At 43.0% G+C, this 20,059-nt stretch overlaps 1 protein-coding gene across 2 annotated transcripts in view; it reads left to right on the top strand.

Annotated features, from left to right (window-relative positions):
• sugt1 (SGT1 homolog, MIS12 kinetochore complex assembly cochaperone) overlaps nucleotides 1-20,003 on the top strand; it is a 29,476-nt gene extending 9,473 nt beyond the window's left edge. Inside the window, exons 7-13 of one of the 2 annotated variants that reach the window (XM_072657204.1) lie at nucleotides 1,449-1,471; nucleotides 2,687-2,709; nucleotides 3,486-3,582; nucleotides 6,175-6,282; nucleotides 18,243-18,339; nucleotides 18,468-18,640; nucleotides 19,282-20,003. In XM_072657204.1, the coding sequence (XP_072513305.1) occupies nucleotides 1,449-1,471; nucleotides 2,687-2,709; nucleotides 3,486-3,582; nucleotides 6,175-6,282; nucleotides 18,243-18,339; nucleotides 18,468-18,640; nucleotides 19,282-19,383 (623 nt within the window). In that variant the 3' untranslated portion in view covers nucleotides 19,384-20,003. Of the gene's footprint in view, nucleotides 1-1,448; nucleotides 1,472-2,683; nucleotides 2,710-3,485; nucleotides 3,583-6,174; nucleotides 6,283-18,242; nucleotides 18,340-18,467; nucleotides 18,641-19,281 lie in introns of both variants that reach the window. The other variant, XM_072657203.1, reaches the window with a different exon arrangement.
• The last annotated feature ends 56 nt before the right edge of the window (nucleotides 20,004-20,059 follow it).

Raw genomic sequence — 20,059 nt, 5'->3', positions numbered from 1 at the left:
TCGAATTCGCCACCAGCAGAAGCCGAATGTTTTTCTTACCGAAGCCATTATCAGTTGTTAGCACAGTGTTGTGCGGCACGGGTGTTATTTTCTAAAACGTCAGCGCCGTTCTGACTCTTTTGAGATGCTTTAAGAATCAAGCAGCATGCTAAGGAGGTCTCCTCTGCAGCAGCAGGAGCTGCAAGTCGAGAGTCCCCATGCAAAGTTCCCATCAGTCATTTTTTCTTCTTTCAGAGGCCAAATTAGCGGAGATTTCTCATTAGGGGCTCCCATTAAGACTGTTGGGCTAATGATTGTGGTGTTATTAAGCACTACATCATTTGCAGTAAGCGTTCATAGCGTGAAGTATCTACAGTTGATCAAGGCCCTCCTCCTCCTCGTCCTCCTCCCTCTTCCCCTCTTGTTTTTCTCTATTGAGAATATGGGCTGTTGTAGAATCGAGAGGTTTACACTTCACTTTTATGCCATAAGTCACATTTACTGTTTTCCTGCTCTCTGGCTGTGTTGTTTTGTGTTTTTCTCTACACCCCCCTAGCAGCCTCTGACTCCTCCATACAGATCAAAACTAGATATGCAGGGGGGTACTGCTCCCCCTCTTTTTTTTTTTTTTTTTTTTTTTTTGAAATGCGACCTCATTTTAGGCGCCATTAATGCGCTGTCGGATGCTCGCGAGCTCCGTCTCATACTGTTTATGAAAATATTCAATAATTTATGAGACATAACAGCTTAATACCGGGGAAAAGGACCTCTTAGGCTTCTATTTACGCTGGCAAGAAATGCACTCGGAATGGTAAACAGCTCTCGCACTCTTAAAGCGTAGGCGTATAGGCGTTGCAGGAATAGTTTGGAGGCTTAAGACTTGTCATAAACAGACTTGAATGCATTAAAACGACTGTATGAACAGCATCGCCTTTGGAGCATCTTAAGTCGAGTGCAAATTTGAATACAATTATTTATTTCTTTTTTTTGTACTCTTAGTGAAAGAGATGGGTGTCAGTTTACATCAGGATATACTTTGTCGCGCTTCCCTCCAGCTGTGCTTCGTTTTATGATACGCATGAGATGATTGGTAGAGTTATGTTTTTTAATTACGCGTTCCCATGGTGGGTAAAGAATATGGTGGGTAAAGAGTGTGGGCACTGGTGTCTCAGCGGTTAGAGCACCGGGCTGTTGATGACAGGGTTGTGGGTTTGATACCCGGGCAAGGGCCCAACACCCTCTCTGCTACCCGGGCACCGCAGCAATAGCTGCCTACTGCTCCTACTTGTATGCTCACTGTCACTGTGTGTGTGTGTTTGATCACTAGTGATGTGTGGGTTAAATGGTGAATGTGTGTGTGTGTGTGTGTGTGTGTGTGTGTGTGTGTGTGTGAGAGAGAGATAGTTTTGCATTTAGCCTTTTGATGATTTCTAATCACTGCTCTGTTCTCTCTCACTCCATCTTAACAGCACAAAATGGAACCTCAACTTTGGTATGTATGCTTTCATTGTCTATCAACCGCATCGCTGCACGATCTTGGGACCTTGCGATATTTTGTTGTTCTGCGATTTTATATTGTGATATTACAAAAATACAGGAATTTCCACCAGATTTCAGATTTCTCCAGAAGTCAATGAGCCTACATGTTAGGATAATAATAATCTACTCTTAGACTATAATAAATGAGGCCGGGTAGATCAAAGTGGCAATTTTCCTTTTGTATAAAGCAAGTTGTAGCATGATGTGTATTATTTAACAAAGCAATAGAACACAAGAGGTGGTGCGTTCTCATGAAGTAACAGCACGGCTGTTTTTTGAGCACTAGTATTTTATCACAGCCGTGCTGTTATTTCGCGATCACACACGACCTTGAGTGTTCTGTTGCTTTACTGTTGCAGTTGTAACTGTTGAATTAAATGCTGGGTAGTAAATAACATAAGAAATGAATCAGTTGAGCCATTTAATATTTTGATGTTAGCCTTAAAACGTTCCTTCCGACAAATTGTAGTTCCTTAACAAGCAGCTTGTTGCACAATAAACAATTCCTTCCCAATGTCCTAACATAGACCAAACACAATTGCCATGTCCACATCGCGATGACAATGCTGAAGCCATACATTGTGCAGCCCTAGTCAACAGTATTTATTCACACTCAATGAATCAATGAAATAACCTCAACAGCATCACATCTGTAGAAATTCCATCCTTGATATACACAGGATCGTATACGTGCTGACATCAGCATGTGATTTGCTAGGGCGTGTGAATTACCTTGGGTCTGTGATCCACTAGATAAGAGAAAATCCCAGTCAAATAGCTAAAATCAAGTTTATCTTTATTATTCCTTTTGCTCCCCCGTTCTGTGTTCCCTCCCTTGTGTCCTGGGTTTGATTTTCTGCAGTGAATAGCAAACAGACTAGCATCAGCCCTCAGGGGTGCAGCAGCTCTCAAAGGATGCTTGGAGCATTCGTGTTGAGGTGGAATTAACAGTGTGTGCATATGCTTTTGCCCATGTGGGGGCACTGTTGCTCAGTTTATTCCCTCAAACACACTGCAGGAAATTAGGTGTAAAAGCTGCAAGATTTTCTATTTTTGAGCTATTTTTGGTGGGTTTTCATGATCTGTGTTTGTCTTTTTCTCCTTGTCCCACAACCCCCCGCCTCCATCCGGAATGCACAAACACTCAAATGTGCCTCACCTTCAGCAGCAAACTGCAACTCCACATATCAAGTAAGTGTAGTAGAATGACTGGTTTATGTATTGAGATACAATGAAACACAGAATAGACATGGAAGAGCCAAAACATTACGACAAGCAAAATAATATTGATTTAGCTCGTAGCAACGGCTATGTCGAGGTCTGGGATAAATGCTAGTCGTTAACCGTACAGTTGGTTCTTGTAGTTGTGTGTGTTGGAAGTGCAAGACTGGGTCAGAACATCTTTAAAACAGATAAGTGGTAAGTACTTACTGAAAGTGGTCCGAAGAGGGACCAATCATGAACCGGAGACAGGATGCAGGGCACTTAAGGCACTTTTCCCTGCATCAAGGGCTATACCATCCGGGCCAATTCAAGCTTAAATTTATTGATGTTTACCAGAAGAATGAGTCTGATTAGATTGGTCAGAATGCCCATGCTAACGCCTGTCCACTGTCTACAGTGCGCCCACAATGGACACACGAGTATTGGAGCTGGACAATAGACTTGTAGCAGAAGGTCATCTGGTCTGATGAGTCCTGTTTTCTTTTATATCCTGTGGACTGGTAGATACATGTGGGAAGCCGGATCCCACAGGGCACCTTTACAGTTCTTGTAGAGTGAGCTGTTTTGGTGGCACACAGCACCATAGTACCAACACCATTAATGTTTTGGCTCCTCTGTGTATAATGCCCACAAACACATTCAGTCCAAATATCAACTTCATATTCTTTTGATGATGTTTTGAGGAACCCACCGCGATGCAGTCAGACTTAATGATCTCTTGATGCACCCCTCTGTACTCACAGACATGACTGGTACCAGACAGAATCTCAAGTCACTGTCACCCTCATGGTGAAGAATGCCAAGAAGGAGGATGTTGCTGTCACCTTTGAAGAAAAAGAGGTAGCAACTGCTTGTGTGAGCTTGTTTCAACCAAATTGCAATCGATGCATTTGAGGGTTTGATTTGAGTTGTTCAGGTAGCAGTAGGTGTGTGTAGGTTTCCTGTCTTCATTTTTGCTCATGGGTTGTTTACAGCAGGACTGTTCCTTTACATTTAGTAAATGTGAGGTACTTTTTCTTATACATAGATAATGCATGTGAAAGGGATGTCCCGATCCAATCCAGTGACTCAGGATCGAGGGTCAATCCAGGCATTTTTTTGTTTTTATTGATCGGTATCTGCTTTTAGGTTCCAATCCACTTACGATTGTTAGGTTTGATGTAGGAGAGTGCTAGCTGGTGTTCTCTTGGCACCATTAATATACATGATCTTCAGCTGCTGCAGACGAACATAAAAATTTTCCAAACCAGAGCTTTGTTTGAACTAATAAGAGTGGTAATGTTACCAGTTAGCAGCCAAAACAAAATGCTAAAGTTAGCTTCTAATGCTAACTGTCTACCTTAAAAGGTGCTGCAGTTACAGTGTGTGCATTTCAACAGCAGAATGAAACAGCTGCATTATTGAAGGTTGAACTGGAAGTTCAGGGAAGAGGAAACCTTTAGCTTAGAGCCGCGCTGTGAACAACTTTGTAAGTTAATGTGTCAGAAGAGGAGGATTTAAACTTTTCACTCTTCCATTAAATGTTTGTCTATTTTCTGCTGTTTTTTCTGCGCTGCCAAAACCACCCAGTTTGGTTGTAGGTGAGCAACGACAAAGATAGATATCCCATTACATCCATTTGGGAAATCCCATTAATTCCTCCCATCCGTCTGTAATCTTGAATTACGCCTGGCTAGAAACGAAACCTTTGTGAAAGTGCTATGTTCTACCAGCGGGAGAACCACACTGCTTTCTTTAGTTCTAAACCAGCTCTGAACGGCGCATTCAGAGCAGAGGAGGAGGTTAATGCTAATGCACGCACACTAAGTGATCTGACTGCAGAGTTTTAAAGGGGCTGGGAGCTAAATGGTCAGGTCAGTCAGACTGGACTGTAAGACACTATTAAACACTATAGAGTTAAAACAGTCTCTTAAAAAGTTGCTCTGAACAAAATAAATCAGATTAGAATTTAGTCTGATTACAGAAACTGATACTAGTGATTTTACTGCTGTTTTCTGCTGTGGATAAGCACATCTTACCTAAGCTGTGGGACTTTAGTAGTTAGAAGCACAAAGATGGAGCGGTATCGGCCGATAGTCAGCATTAAGAGACTAGGATCGGATCGGGAGGGGGTTAAAAAACATTAATCGGGACATCCCCATCAGGCGATGCTGTTTTTGATTGTGGTTTCATATATAAAAGCAAGACACGCAAAGACAGGCACGACTTTAATTGTTTACCTCTGCATCACCGCTATCGTTTTGTGGATCTTCGTTAATCATGATTGTCTAGATGAAGATGAGAGATTTCCTTCAGCTCTGAGCATTTTTAATCAAAGTCTGTCTGAGTTGAGGGATTTTGTTCTGAAACTCTCGCTGCAGAGGGTTGGGCAGGCATTTCACGCGTGGTCACAGTCGCTAACGCGCTGCATGGCACTGTGATACACAATTACACGTGTCCTCTCACAAAGCCTTCAGATTAAAAGAGGAGGAGAGTGGAGGGGGAAGAAGCTAAACAGTTATGAAAGTAAAACCGCTCTCTCCCCTTCTTCTTAGCTCCCTCCAGTCGTCTTATGCCTTTCTCCCAAATAAAAAAAATAATAAATCAAAGTATTGGCCGTTGTTTGATGTGGCTTCTATAAATTAATTACTGAAAATGTGAGTTTTGTGTAATAATTTGGTTGCAAATGAGATGGAGATTAGATAAAATATGGATGTGGTGCTATCAGGGGAATCTGCCCGCGGGCTGTTTTCACGGCTCCCACTGGGATATCCCAGCAGCCCGTGCGGCGGTAATGAGGGGGCCTCGCTGGCTCCCCAGCGGCGCCCTGACGGTGCGGCGGCGTCCTCTATGACACACTAGCTCTGTAAAGCGGGGGAGAAGCGAGGAGAGGAGCCGGGAAAAGGAGTTGAAGGAGAGGCAAGCAGGCATGAGCAGGAGGCTTAGAGTTAAAGGGAGCCTCAAAGCGAAGCCCCAGGAGGGGTTTCGGGGCCCTGGAGCCAGGGGCTTCCTCCATCTCCTCTCCTTCCAGTGAGTCATGTGCTCCCAGGCTTCAAACATGCCCCCTAGCTTCTCCCTCGCCAGGCCTGCAGTGAAGCCTCAGTAGAACAAAGTTTTCGTGTCTTGCCGCATATATTTGCAGATCTTTAATCTAATCGACAGCAGCGGCTACGTCTCTGCAAGGCAGGGGCGGCTGTGTAAAACGGCCATAAGGGTTTGTAGTAGACGCTGGGCACGGGAAGTCGAGCGGGTGTTAATTGAACGTTTATATTAAGCTGCTTTTCTCAACATGTCCTGCTTGTGTACGGATCTGCAAGTCATCAGCCCACATTATTTAAAGCAGACGTGCATTTCAGATCTTGGTTAACTTTACACTATAGTCTAGTCTGACAAAACAGTAGCATGAGGTGTCATTTCTTTTTTTTTTTCTCTCCATTTCTCCCCCCTCTTTAGTTGAATGTGCGAATGAAGCTTCCATCTGGAGAGGATTACTGTCGACATATCCACCTTCTACACCCTGTGGTTCCTGAGCAGAGCACTTTTAAGATCCTCTCCACCAAGGTCTGTCTTTTGACTTACATTTTGACGTGTAAACAGATTCATTTACCTTTTTACATAATGCAAATCTAGCAGTTTTTTTTACCTTGTGTCCGAATTTCATGCTGGAATGGACCAATGAACATGACCCAACATGGCTTGGAATACATTATGTTGACATTTTGGAGATACAAGGTTTTCATACAAGGACAGTGTGCTAGTTGGCATATTATGTGACTAACAGAGATGGGCAGATCAGTGTTGTTGGAGCCGATATCAATCGGCAATCGTCTTTGAGCACCATCCTGATTAAGGGAGTGCCACATTAGGTTTTCAGCACAAACTTGGTAATACATCATCATGCAGGGCTTCTGTATGTTTTCTCACTGTCTTTCAAGATAAAATGTACTGTAAAATGTATCGGAAAACATGCTTTTTGGAATCAACCACATTTAAAACGTCAAACTGACGAACTGCACCATGTAGCTCAAAGTGTCTAGTGGTGTTCTGATACTGTAATGGGCTAAATGAGTGAGTGAGTGGTTAATGGTGTTGAACACCTGTACTCTGTTTTCACCTTGAGGCACATTACTTTTACCCATTTTACAAATATTTGAGTCTGATACAATAAAAAAACGACAGACTGGTGACCTGCTATCGGCATACTGGGGCTGCTTATTGGCAAGAACCTGGTAATGCAATACATATCACAATACAGGGGTTCCTATTGAATATATTGTATACAATGTATTGCTATTCTGTAAACAAGGATATAGATTCAGATTTTTTTGTAGTTTATTGTTTAGCAAAGCTGTCATGGTATAAAAAGCACAATCATATGCCTAAAATCTGATTAACAGAAAAGTTTACTGTAAGAACAGTGGGATCTGAAGGGATAGGAGAACAACACTGCTATCTAGCGGCCAGGTTTTAAACACAACACTAAATGAACCACTGTCTGCCACCAATCTTTACATGTAACCTGTTCATTCAAAATCAATACTGTGTTTTTCTGAATCAATACAGTATTGCAAAACATAATACTGCAATACTTTGATATATCAATATTTTCTCACACCCCTACACACTAGGGCACAAGGCCCGTATTGCCATCTAGCAGTTCAACGAGGAATTGCAGGGGCCTCTGACCATGGGGCCTTGCACAGAGTTGCGGCAACTCCCAAAATATGTAAGAGACCATCTGATCAGCTCTCAGGATCGCCTAGAAATCAGGCGATCACTGACTTTTATATTCAGGCTGAAAATTGGTTGGGACCAGTTTTACATGGCCAATTGATCCATCTATGTCTAGAGAATACAGTTGGTTTCTTCAGCAATTACCAATAACCAGCTACCTACCCAATTGTTGTGTGCAAATGTGATGGCAGGTGTTTTTCTCTCTGTGTCAGGTATAAGAAGTGTGAGAACCAAATTAATTGCTCATTTTGTGGGATCCATTTGTTGATCTTGCAAAATACTTTTCTTTCTTATCCCACACCACTACCCTCATCACCAGCCTCCGTCTGTCTCCGTACACACATTTGCAATTTGCTCATTTTTGTAAAAGAAATGATCAGAATTAGCAAAGCCTTCAGATTACTTGGAACGGTTCTCAAAGCAAAGTCTAGGTCGTCCCCTTTGTCAGCTTGGATGTAAGTGAATACATGTAATACATATAGAAAAATCTCATTTGAAACAGTGTAACAAAATGAATGGCTGTCTTGCAAATACATCTCCCAGTCTCTTCCAGGGGTCTTTGGTTGATCGTCTTTCATGAAAACCACAGTCGCAGCCTAGCAGAGTAAAAATGGACAGGGTGGGGAGGAGCTTATGTTAGCCTTATGTTAGGGGCTTATGTGTGTGTTTTTTTAAAATATATCAGTTATCAATTCTAGGGGTGTGATCTTGTAGGTTTATTTTGTTAGAGGGCGATGCAGCATATGCATGCTGCCCGGTTCCCTTCAATGGCCCCATGACGAATGGTTTACGTAGCATAGCTGCAAGGAGCGGCGATAAGCTGAGCTTGCACTAATGTACGCTTATAGACCATTAGAGGCTGGCCGCTCTCATGTTAACGAGTTACTTTTGAAGATTTAATTGCTTTACAGTTGGGTGACTTATCCTGGGTAAGGTTCACATGCAAGTTAATGAAAGGGCATTCCAGCTCTCAAGCATGCTTGCACACATGAAAATGTTAACGCTGCTGCGTTAATGAAGCAAACAAATGCTCTCTTTACTGCTCTGGACGGACAGTGTTGCTAATTGAGCGCCTGAAAAAAAAACATGCCATGCATTCCTGTTCGTGAGGCCACGCTACCGTTGATGTTTTAAATGGACTTGTTCATGGCTTTGTGAGGGCAGAAATCAACTGTATAATGAGCAATTGATTTAAAAGGGTTTTCGTGTTTTGCAGGCAGAGTTAGGGAGCTGTCAGAGTTGGGGATCCGTCTCGAAAGGTGCTTGCAGGTATCGCAGTGTTAGGTATTGCTGTTAGTTAATTGGCCAGGTTTCTTTCTGTCTACATTTCTGTCTGGCTGTCTTATAAATAAATTACTGTACTACAGTTGTAGTACTGTGTAGACATGCAGTACTGTGCAAGTTCTAAAAACTCCTTATCTCAGCAGGAAGTGTGGATTCGCTCAGTAAACACGAATATTAGGGTAAATACAAATTACATTAATACCAAAAGTCGTGGTTTTACATCACTGTGTTCATTAAAACCTCATTAAAAACTCCAAAGCTCATGCTCCTCATGGAAGTCCAGTGTTATTTATAGTTAATATTTTACTAGTTTGGTAAGTTAGTGCTTAATAATGGTAAATCGTTTACATTTACATTTATGGCATTTAGCTGATGCTCTTATCCAGAGTGACTTACAAGGTAACTCGTAATACAGAGGCTGGCCAATGTAGTGCTAGGAATCTTGCCCAAGGACTCTTATTGGTGTAGCGCAGCATAGCCACCAGACCGGGAATCAAACCCCAGTCTCCCATGGTGTGGCATCTCAGCTCAGGTCAGCTCAGCTCAGATCAGCTCAGGCAGGTGGTGGCAGTGGTGTTATCCGTTGTGCCACACCAACCAGATGAGCTGGTGGTAATGGGCTGGCTGGGGGCGTCCAGGAGAAATCTAGAACCAAGCTCGGTCCTTCAGACTAGCTCACAAGATCTCAACTACTTTCTTCAAAATTAGAGTTTTAAAAGCAAAAATCTTATTGACTGGATAAATGGCTGTAAATAATGTGCTTAGATGCCTAAAAAGCTGCACAGTACCGTATGTCTATTGTCAATGTCATGCAAAAACTTCTTAACTTTAAAGAAAAGGCAGAAAAATATTTTGTAAGCCTTTGTGGAGCATGTATTGGTCCATTTCTTATTAAATGAGGACACAATGTACAGAACTGCCAGATTTTTTTACTTGACCACTATGACATTCATGCTAATACCATGCTAAAATGATTAATACTCACTGCAGAGTGGGTCAAACCTATTGAGAATTGCCAACAGACATATGATCAAATTGCATCCCACCACTTTCTCCTACTAGGTTTCACAATTGATTGAATGGAGTAGTTTTGACAAAGAAATTATTTCTTTGTTATTTCTAGCCATTTATTGTGCAGTGGTAGTAAGTCAGGGCATGGCTTCTAACATGTGATTATAATCTTGATCCTTGCCTTTTGCATCAGTTGGCCTGGTTATCTGAAAATCTGCCCCCTAAGGAGAAGGAAAGTAAATACAGGAAGTCTAGACTAGTACATATTTCTGTCCAGTTTAACATAGAGCAACGGCAGAAATGGCATGTGTATAGCTGTAGTAATTATACCAACTTATTATACCAACTTAGTCCAGTTGAATTGGCCTGTGATCCGTTTTCACCCTTCACACGATTCATTCGGGCAGGTGTGAACACAGTAAAACGCAGTAATCGGATGTGGACCAAAACAGCTCCACTTCTTAGTCCAGTTGAATTGGCCTGTGATCCGTTTTCACCCTTCACACGATTCATTCGGGCAGGTGTGAACACAGTAAAATGCAGTAATCGGATGTGGACCAAAACAGCTCCAATGCCAAACGAACTCTGGAAACAATCTGGATTCATTTGTGGCGAAAACGCGATCTGACCTCGATTCGGCCCAGCTGTCAGTAGTACTCCGCAAATTTGACCTTAACAGTGTAGTTTAACTTGGTATAATTACTACAGCTATACACATGCCATTTCTGTCGTTGCTCTATGTTAAACTGGACAGAAATATGTACTAGTCTAGACTTTCTGTATTTACTTTCTTGCTCCTGCCCCAGACACGTCTGACCAATAAGCAGAGGGAACGTTCTCACATGGTTTGTAGTGACCCGTTATTTTCCCTGTGTGGAAAAAAACCATACCAAGAGGAAAACGCACCAAGTTTCTGAACTCGTTAACTGATTGGGACTAGAGCGAACCAGCTCTTCACTGTTGTGAAGAGAACGGGCTACGTAGACTGTGCAGTGCCGTTATTGCTGGCACACTGTTGAATTTCTAGCTTCTCCGGAGCACATCCCCCCGTCCCCCACATGGCAAGTAAACGTTTTGAAGAAGAAGAGCACACACACGCTTGCTAAATGTTGCGCTACCAGACTTGTCCTGCTAGATTCAGCAAGGGACCTTCCACCCTGGACCTTGTGCCATGGCAACGGTGGAAAGGAGTGCATTCCTTGGGTGTCTGTGTAGGGTAGTGTAACAAGGGCTCTGTTTAAACATGAGGACGAGAGGGGAGGGAGGCACAGTTCGGGCTTCTTCGGGAGACTCCTGGCACACAGTTGACCTACCACCCCTCCTCCCAACCACCCCCCACCCCCCCATCAGTTCTACTTGCACACACACACACACACACACACACACACACACACACATACTTGCTCTCTCTTTCTCACTCTCCCTCACTCTCACACTCTTCTCCCCTGATCGCTGGACTGGAGCCCTCACAAAGGCCCATTTGTTCCCAGGTCCACTGGGCTCCTCTGGAGCACCTGGATTTAGCAAATACACCGGCACGGCACGTTGCTCAGCACTAACCCACCAGCGTCAGACATGGCCTGCAGGCACATGCTATGCATCCTAATCTCCTTTCTGCATTCACCTGAATGCATTATTATTGCAGCCATTGTTGGCAGCACCCGCCGCTCTAGATTTTTGCAGAGCAATTGCTCTTTTTTTCCCCCTCCCCAATCCAGCACTGCATTCAGCGTTCTTATGCTGTTCCTGCTAATGGATCACCCATTTTAATGTGGATCGTTTCTCAAGATATTTCACTAAACAGATTTATTTATTTGCTCACTTATGTTTAGATTTCAGGGACATATGCCGTTTAAATTATTGCTCATGTAATTGAGTAAATAATTAACTGTGCATAAACTGTGTATTTATGATCCACATTGACCACAATACCAAATTCATCCTGGTACTGTAGTGATATGGTGGTTTATTAAAGAGAAAATGTGCAGAAGTGTATTACGACCCATGAAGGATGTGAGCTGGTTAGGTGCGCAGTTGCTTTCTTGCTCTACGTCTCTACTCCTACTCTACAAACCATGATTCTGCCTGTAAAATTCAATGGCCAGAGACAATCAGTCAGCCAAAATGCATATTTCTGCTGTTATAAGCCAAACGATTAGCCACCAGGTTTAGCAGTTTTGCCATTGTAATGTTGTTGAAATTAGTGCGCTTGATTTATCAGTCTACTTCTAGCAGCTTTATTACGAATGATTTGCAGAAAAGGTTTATATGCCACTACCTTTTTAATCTTTTTTTTATTTTATTTTTTTACATTTTTTATCCATGTACTCCAAACTACTCTTCATGATGGTGTAAGCCGTATGAACACCAGAGCTTGTGTCCAAATGTTTGTGCTTGTGTGGAGTCTGATGCATCAGAACCACACATTCAGCCTCCAGATCATCATTGTTACTGAACTGCTGGGTTGTGGGTGGTAGTGTAAGGGTTGGCCAGTATGGCAAAAAAAATCACGATACCTGAGCCTGAATAATGAGCCATATGTAGGTGTGTCACTTACAAGCAAATAATTCTAATATAAAATAATTCTAATACTAAGGCTTTTTATGTACTGTAGAAAACAGCATGGCCTCGCTTTCAGCTCTGTTTTAGGTTGGCAAATAAAATCAGCTGAGCTGAGTACCAGGAGTGTCATAACATATATATATATATATATATATATATATATATGTTATGTGTGTGTGTGTGTGGTTTGGGTACGTTCCTGAGCCTTTTGGCTGCGATAGATCGTCAGTCTTTGGAATGAACTATGCCCATTAGATCAGCTCCACTTACCATATAGGAGCACAGTGTAGTTCAATAATTACAGACTGTATCCATCTGTTCCTCTGCATACTGTTAGCCCTGTTCTTCAATGCTCAGGACCCCACAGGACCACCACAGAGCAGGTGGTATTTGGGTGGTGGGTCATTCTCAGAACTGCAGTGGCAGTGACACTGACACGGTGGTGGTGGTGTGTGTTAGAAGTGTGTGCTGCGCTGGTACGAGTGGTTCAGACACAGGAGGTCTGCTGGAGTTGAAACACTTCAGCGTTACTGCTGGACTGAGAACAGTCCACCCAAATACTAACCTGCTCTGTGGTGGTCCGGTGTCTCTGACTTTACATCCACAAGGTGGACCAACTGGGTAGGAGTGTCTAGTAGAGTGGACACAGTGGTTAAAAACTCCAGCAACACTGCTGTGTCTGATCCACTCTTACCACGAGTGCAACACACACTGATCCTAGAAGAACAGGGTGAAAGGAGGCTAACAAAACCAGGGGTGGAGAATAATTTTCATGACTGTGTGTGTTTCGGTGTGTTTTTCTGGCCATTATTGTTAATGTAGCCACCTTATTTTTCAGAATCCCCAGTCATTTAGTTCCTAAAGGTTTACAGTTGTATCGTATTATAAGTGAATGTCGTCTGAAGTAGGTTACTGCTGTGGACACTGATCATGAAATGCCTAGCTGTACAGTGTCTAGCCGTGCAAACCCAACATTCAAACAGAAAGTAAGGCCAATATTGCTCTCTGTGGGCTCCGGCTGCCGATGGCTAGCAGACTGTGAATTAGACTAGCGCTGAATAAGTGAATTTTAAAATGTAGATCCAGAGAGCTCTATTCCTTTTGCCTAAGCCTCCAAATTTATCAGTTTTAAGCTAGGTTTAAGCTAGCCCATTGACTCTTAAGTGATTAGAAAATGAGATGCAAAAATAAAGCACTTCACTGACAACAAGAATTTGCATGCATTGTACATGAACAGTGTCATGACCCCAGTCAGTACTAATCGGTACTTGTCAATTTATCAGTGCTCATCTGTACTAAAGTTAAAGTAATAGTAGATGCATCAGTGGTGTAAACATGGGTAGTTGGGTAATGTAATGCATGTGCTGTATTTTCTCTTGCTTATTAGTCTCCGTCACTCTTTTTCACTCTCGCTTAAAATACTGGACATCCCATTCCAGAACCATGGACATTAAAATGCCTCTCTTGGCAGCTAGAACAGCCTCCACCCCTCTGGGAAGGTTCCCACAACATTTCGGAGTGTGTTTGGAAATTTGTGCTCATTAAGTCAAAGGAGCATTTTTAAGGTCAGGCCCGGATATTGCATGAGAAGATCTGACTCTCAGTCAAGTTGTGCAGGCCACCAGAGGTCTGAACTGCCAGTAGTAAAGCATGATTTACCACTCTAAACAACACCTTTGCACCGCTCCAGACTCCAATGTCTGTGTCCTTAACACCACTCCAGCCAACGCTTGGCCTTGTGCATAGTTAATATAGGGTTGTTTGCAGATGCTCAGACATTGAGACCCATTTCGTGAAACTTTCGGTGCATGGTTCTTGTGCTGATGCTGTTTCCAGAGGCAGTTTAGACCTCTATATGGAGTGATACAATAGAGGTGGTTCATTTTTCTAAGCTGTTTTTGCCCTTAGTTTTTTACCACTCACAGTTGAACGGGAAAGATCTAGCAGGGAGAAAATTTCATAAACTGACTTGCAAAGGTCAATGACGAGCCACTTTCCAGAGCTCTCCAGAGCGATTCATCCTAATGCCAGTGCTTGTCTATGGAGATTGCATCTGGTTGATTTTGTAAACCTGTAAACAAAGTGGGAACAGGAGGCAAAACATACTATTACTTAAAGAGTTAAAAGAAGATGGTTGTTGAAATGTAATTAGCTACCTAATATGTGCTATAATGCTCTATTTAGATATAGAAGTATATCAAGGGATGTATTGGATAATACAGCTACATAGTGAGTTAGATAGTGGGTTTCTAATACCGTAACATTTGCATCACATGGCCACGTAACCACATTCCTAAAATTTGCATCCAAGCAGTTAAAAATGCACTTGAGTAGAAAAGGTCTCTTATTTCAGTGTGGGGTGAAGCCAGTTACAAAACCAACTTGCTTTCATTTTTGTTCTACAATTTAAAATCTACTGCAGGATCTCTAAGGTTATGCACACTGGGAGACTACATATGTAATATGGCTAGAGCTGGGCAATATGATGATATTTTTTGTATCGTGATCAATTTTGTTATCGTGAGACAGAATATGCTTTTCTAATATATCTAGGATATTGTTAGTGCTTTAAGAACACTGAGCAGCTGCTGGTTTGGATTCTGATTACATGTATCGTGATAAATATTGTGTATTGAAAAAAAAAAAAATAATTTTATATTGTGACGATGTATTTTTTTTCTCATATCGCCCAGCCCTAAATATGGCAGGTACCAGAAAATGGGTTTCTTGCTGTTTGTCTCAAGTATGAAGGCTCTCAAGAAGGCTTTGTTACAGATACCTTGGGTTGTTCAAGACTATAGCAAATCTTAGGTACTGCACTCCATTTCAGAAGACAAGCCTCAGGACTCCTCAGAGGTGCAAAGCAACACTACATAACACAATTGTGTAGTGTAGCCTGTAGCCTACATATAATGAACATGTAGCTGCTAATTTTTAAACAAATTGATTGGTTAAATGATTGGTTATCATCCTCTAATACATTATCAGAGGTGACGACGTTTTTTTTCGGGGGTGATAGCAGTGCGCAAATTGAGTAGCCGATCCATCGATCATAGGCTTTACAGACGTCCTGTAGTAAAAATATTGTACTCCACCTACCCACGTAAAAGTAATCCTGTCCAAATAGGGCTTTACAAAAATGACCAGTAGGTGATTTAGAAAATCGAGGACATGGCTAATCTGGATGGCTAAAAAAAAAAATCATAGGAACCACAGTAAAAGGTGAAATGATACAGTTGAGAACAAGCAATGACTGAATCCATCATATACTTAAAAAAGGCTTCACAATACACTATTACAAAAACGACTGTTGTTTTAATAAGCCATTGTGAGGTTTATGTGGGTGAACTGGAATTAATTTATTCAGCAAATCCTCCAAAGCTTGTGTAGTTTGTCAGAAATAGTAAAGTAAAGAACAACCCTGAAAGTCAGGAGAAGAAAACTGAACTCTTGAGAGGTGCTAATATGTTATCTCCACCCAAAGTATTGCAATTAAAAGCAGTTTTATCTTTTAGGATGGGCGCTTAGATACTTGAGCACCCCTAAAACTTTGAATACCGAGAGCAATCTGACTTCATCGAAGGGCTTCTGAAGTGGCAGACTTTGGTGCTGATCCAGGTTTTGGGGGCAGTGAACAGTGAATGATGTGTTGTCGTGTGTACGCACTGTGTAATTAGTCCTTGATCTAACTCAATGGCTCGCTGGCACTCAGGAACTTAGAGATGGATGAAAGCACCAGCCTCTTAAAGCAAAAGCTGGCTTCTATTTAAAAAAAAAAAAGAAAGGAAAAAAAGAAAAAGTAGCACCTCAGGTTGGGTTTTCACTCTCGCTCGAACATGGCCTCAAATGAAATGTCAACATGGAAGTCTGAGTTGGCAAATAATAGGATTTTTACTCTCTGAAAAGCTGAGAGCCTAGGGCCTCTCTCCAGTAGGAGGTGAATTAGAATGTCAAAACTTGGAATTTTGCACTTAATCTTGTTAATGCCAACTTTTTTTTTTCTTTTTTTTTTTTTTGGTGAGAGTTCGTGGGTGCAATTTCTCGTGCGAGTGTGTGTTTTTATATACAAGTGCGTCTCTGCAGCTTTCTCTGAGGCGCTCATTGAGATTGGGATAAACAAATCGGCTCGCGCTCGTGTCCTCTCTGCGTGAAGCCTTCGACTCTGCACTGTTATCTTCACAGAAAACTCCACAAACTTGCACCCCTTAGAAAACTGAAGAGGGGGGAAAGAGAGAGAGAGAGAGAGAGGGGGGGGGGGGGGGGAGAAACACCCATAGATCCTCCTCTAACCCCCGACTTGCATGGAGGAGAGGTGGCTGACCTTGCCTGCCATGCCCGTCGGGATGGCAGGATGACAGGGAACCAATTACCAGCTGCCTTATTGGATAGGATGGATGGGGACGGGACGGAAAGGGGGCATGATCTGAAACGCTGCTCCGCCGCTGCAACCCCGGCGAGTCATTTTCCCTTCGCAAACAAATAAGCAACAGCATCCCTTTTTAATTTCCACGCCTGTCACAGTCTGCTGGTTTATTTATTTCTTTTAAAGAGACGCCTCATAATCCACAGCCAGTGCACCATTCCAGTCATCTGCATGTTGCCTCGCTTCTCTCTCCCTGCTCTGTGTCTCTCTCTCTCTCACAGTCTCTCCCCCTCTCTCTGTAACACCCCCCCCCCCCCCCCCCCATCATCTTTTTTTTTTTTTTTTTCGTATTTTGGAGGTTGTTGTGAGTTTAAGAAGCTCAGGCAAGGATACGTGACATGCCAGGGATGGCCACCCGCTCTCTTAATGGCTGTGATGGTGACAGGCAGGGAGTTTTTTTAGGTGGCATGGTGGGGGTTTTCTGCCACCCTTCAGGGTCCTAATGGCACTGTCAGGAAGCTTCGCGGATGCCCGTCAGAAATCTCAGCAGTGGTGCCGTGCCTGTCACCTCCCCTTACACCCAGTCTCAGCAGATGTAGGGGGGAGATTAATGTTGTATAGCCCAGAGAAAGAGAGAAGAGGAGGGAGGAAAGAAAGAAACAAGCCAGGCCCCACAAGTTATCAGCTGCTGCGTGTAACCGCTCCAAACCGTGAAAAGCAGGAGAGGCGTCAAAATGTTTGCTCGCTGTTCTGAGGGGGCTCTCCTCCTTCGCTGGCTTGCTCGGTTCCTTCCATTCCCTCCATCACACTTGCGTGCCTCCCTCAATTTCTTGCTCCATCCTTTCGCGCTTTCTCACGGACGGCCTGGCTATGCCGAGGGTTTTAATTTACAGCACGGTTGCCTCCCCTTAAATCAATATTTAAGGCCCTTTGATGCTCGGACTGCGTCGGTAGCTCCGACTTCAATTTGGTCCCATTTATATTTCCATTCTCCATATTAGAGGACAAGCTCTTGATGATAATGCCATTCTGTCAGGCTGCCGTAAGTGCCTGTCTTGATCAAGCGGTATTGACTGCTAAATTGCTCAGAATGAAACGAGCGCATGTCAGGGCTTGTGCTGGGAGATTTAAGAGTGGTGATATAATCAGATATTTCTCTTCCTCGCCCTCCTCACTAACCCATTTCGTGCGACCAAACAACTGCCCCTCGACCCCTATGCAACCCCTCCCCCCCCGGACGGATTCCCAAATGTCAGCAGCGCAGCTCCTGCTAACCTTCATGAAAGAAACATTCCCTATCAGGAAGCTCTGCAGAAGCGGCTTCAAATTGCGTCGACATCTGAACCCTCTCCCTGCAGTTTTCCGCTCTGTGTGCGCTTCCCGCTTTTGCAAGCTCAGTCGAGATTGGCGGGCGGGCGGGGGTGGTGTTCTACAGCTCCTGTGTGCCCTGCTGCTTCTGTGGCATGTGCCCCTGTCAGAAAAGCTCATTGTCTGTTTCTCTAACCACCCCTCCCATCCCCATACCCCCTTACTCCCTCACTACCCACCCACTCGCCTCCTTCTTCAGGTCGAGATTAAGATGAAGAAGACTGAAGCAATCCGGTGGGAGAAGCTGGAAGGAGAAGGCATCCTTCCCAACGTGAAGCACTTCGCTCCCTCCCCGAGTCAGTATCAAAAGCACATATTTGTTCTGCACAAACAAAGTCGAGCTGACAATTTCCCACGTCATTACGCCAACCTGCCTGTCTGAGGCTGCTCCCTGATTTCCCCTCTCCCTCTGTTCTCTTTTCAGACCAGTACCCGTCATCCTCCCACTATACCCGCAACTGGGACAAGTTGGTGGGCGATATTAAGGAGGAAGAGAAGAACGAGAAGATGGAGGGAGACGCAGCGCTGAACTCGCTGTTCCAGCAGATCTACTCAGACGGCTCTGATGAGGTCAAGCGGGCCATGAACAAGTCTTTCGTAAGTCTTTTGGGCTTGAGTTGAAGTTCCCCTTAACTGTGAATGCATGCTTTTATTATGTACTGCAGTAGCAAAAGCACTCTGTAACCATTAATAGACAGGGCGTAGATGTATGCAAATATGCACATAACTGATTTATGTATATGTTAAGACAAGTAGGCAATAATATTAACATATTTGTCACAAATTTGACCTTTTTTTTTTCTTCTTCTTTTTTTGTCTGCCAAAATTGTCATCATCTGCCTACACTGGGACTTGCTTGTGCGAGATCTGGAACGACAGGCTGGGACATTACCCTCCAGACCAAATTATTACGATTTAATGAACATTAAGTAGAATGTGATGAGCATATTTGCGATCACAGTGGAAGCTCTGCTCAACTCCCTCTGGGAAAATGAAAATTAATTTATGTGCTGGTCCAATTCTATCACTCTCTCTTGCTTTATTTATGAGAAATCCATGTGCTTTCGTTCCAGGGTGTTTTACGGTTTCGTATGACTTTTATGGCACATTCAGTTCAGGTTTCCACCCTAAACCCTTACACCTTGTGCTTAAATAAAAAAGCAGCTTGCTTCATAAAAAGAACTATAGAATGGCAGATTTTTGAATAATCTTTTTTTTTATCATTAATCTCTACACAGATGGAATCTGGAGGCACAGTCCTCAGTACTAACTGGTTAGATGTTGGCAAACGGAAAGTAGACGTGAATCCGCCAGACGATATGGAGTGGAAGAAATATTGATGGGAAGGTGAACAACAAAGTTGCGTGCTGCGCCAGTCTCCGCCACATGGGCCCGGTCCTTTCCTCCATTCTTTTCCATTGGTTTGTCTTTTTCTCCTCATTTGGCCAGTCTCTCAGAGCCAAGCGTAAGATTGAAATAACGACACAGTTTGAAAAGTGTTTCCGTGGGCAGTTGTTTGTTGTTCCTAGTTAGGCTTTGTGCGTCACTGAAACTAGCTAGCAATTTTGAGTGGAAAGTTATCCCAAGCCACTGAACCTTAAACTTAATTTGTGTCTAAGAACCTGTCCCTTAATATTTCAGAAACACCACAGCTGCTCTCTTGGACACTTTTTTTTCTTTCTTTCTTGGCAAGTTTCTTGGCAACAGTCAATGATGTGGAAACTGGCTGAATTCATTTTGAACATCTCTTCTACATAAAATCTTCAATATTCAAAATTCACTTTAGGTCATTATTTAGTCTTCAGTTCAGTGATCGAGAGCCACAATATTATGATATATAAGTTTTCACTTCTCAAGCACCTGTGCCTCAAGATGCATTTGGCCATTTTTATGATGTATTTAAAGGGGTCATGCTTTACTGAATAGGATTACATTGTAAATAAAATTTTCTTGCTCAAAACTGCAGTTCTCCATTTATTTCTGCATGTTTAAGTTAGTCTTCTGCCACAGGATTTT

Source organism: Salminus brasiliensis, chromosome 15 (genome assembly GCF_030463535.1).
Source record: "Salminus brasiliensis chromosome 15, fSalBra1.hap2, whole genome shotgun sequence".
Classification (NCBI taxonomy): domain Eukaryota; kingdom Metazoa; phylum Chordata; class Actinopteri; order Characiformes; family Bryconidae; genus Salminus; species Salminus brasiliensis.
This window is presented reverse-complemented; position numbering and strand designations above follow the sequence as displayed.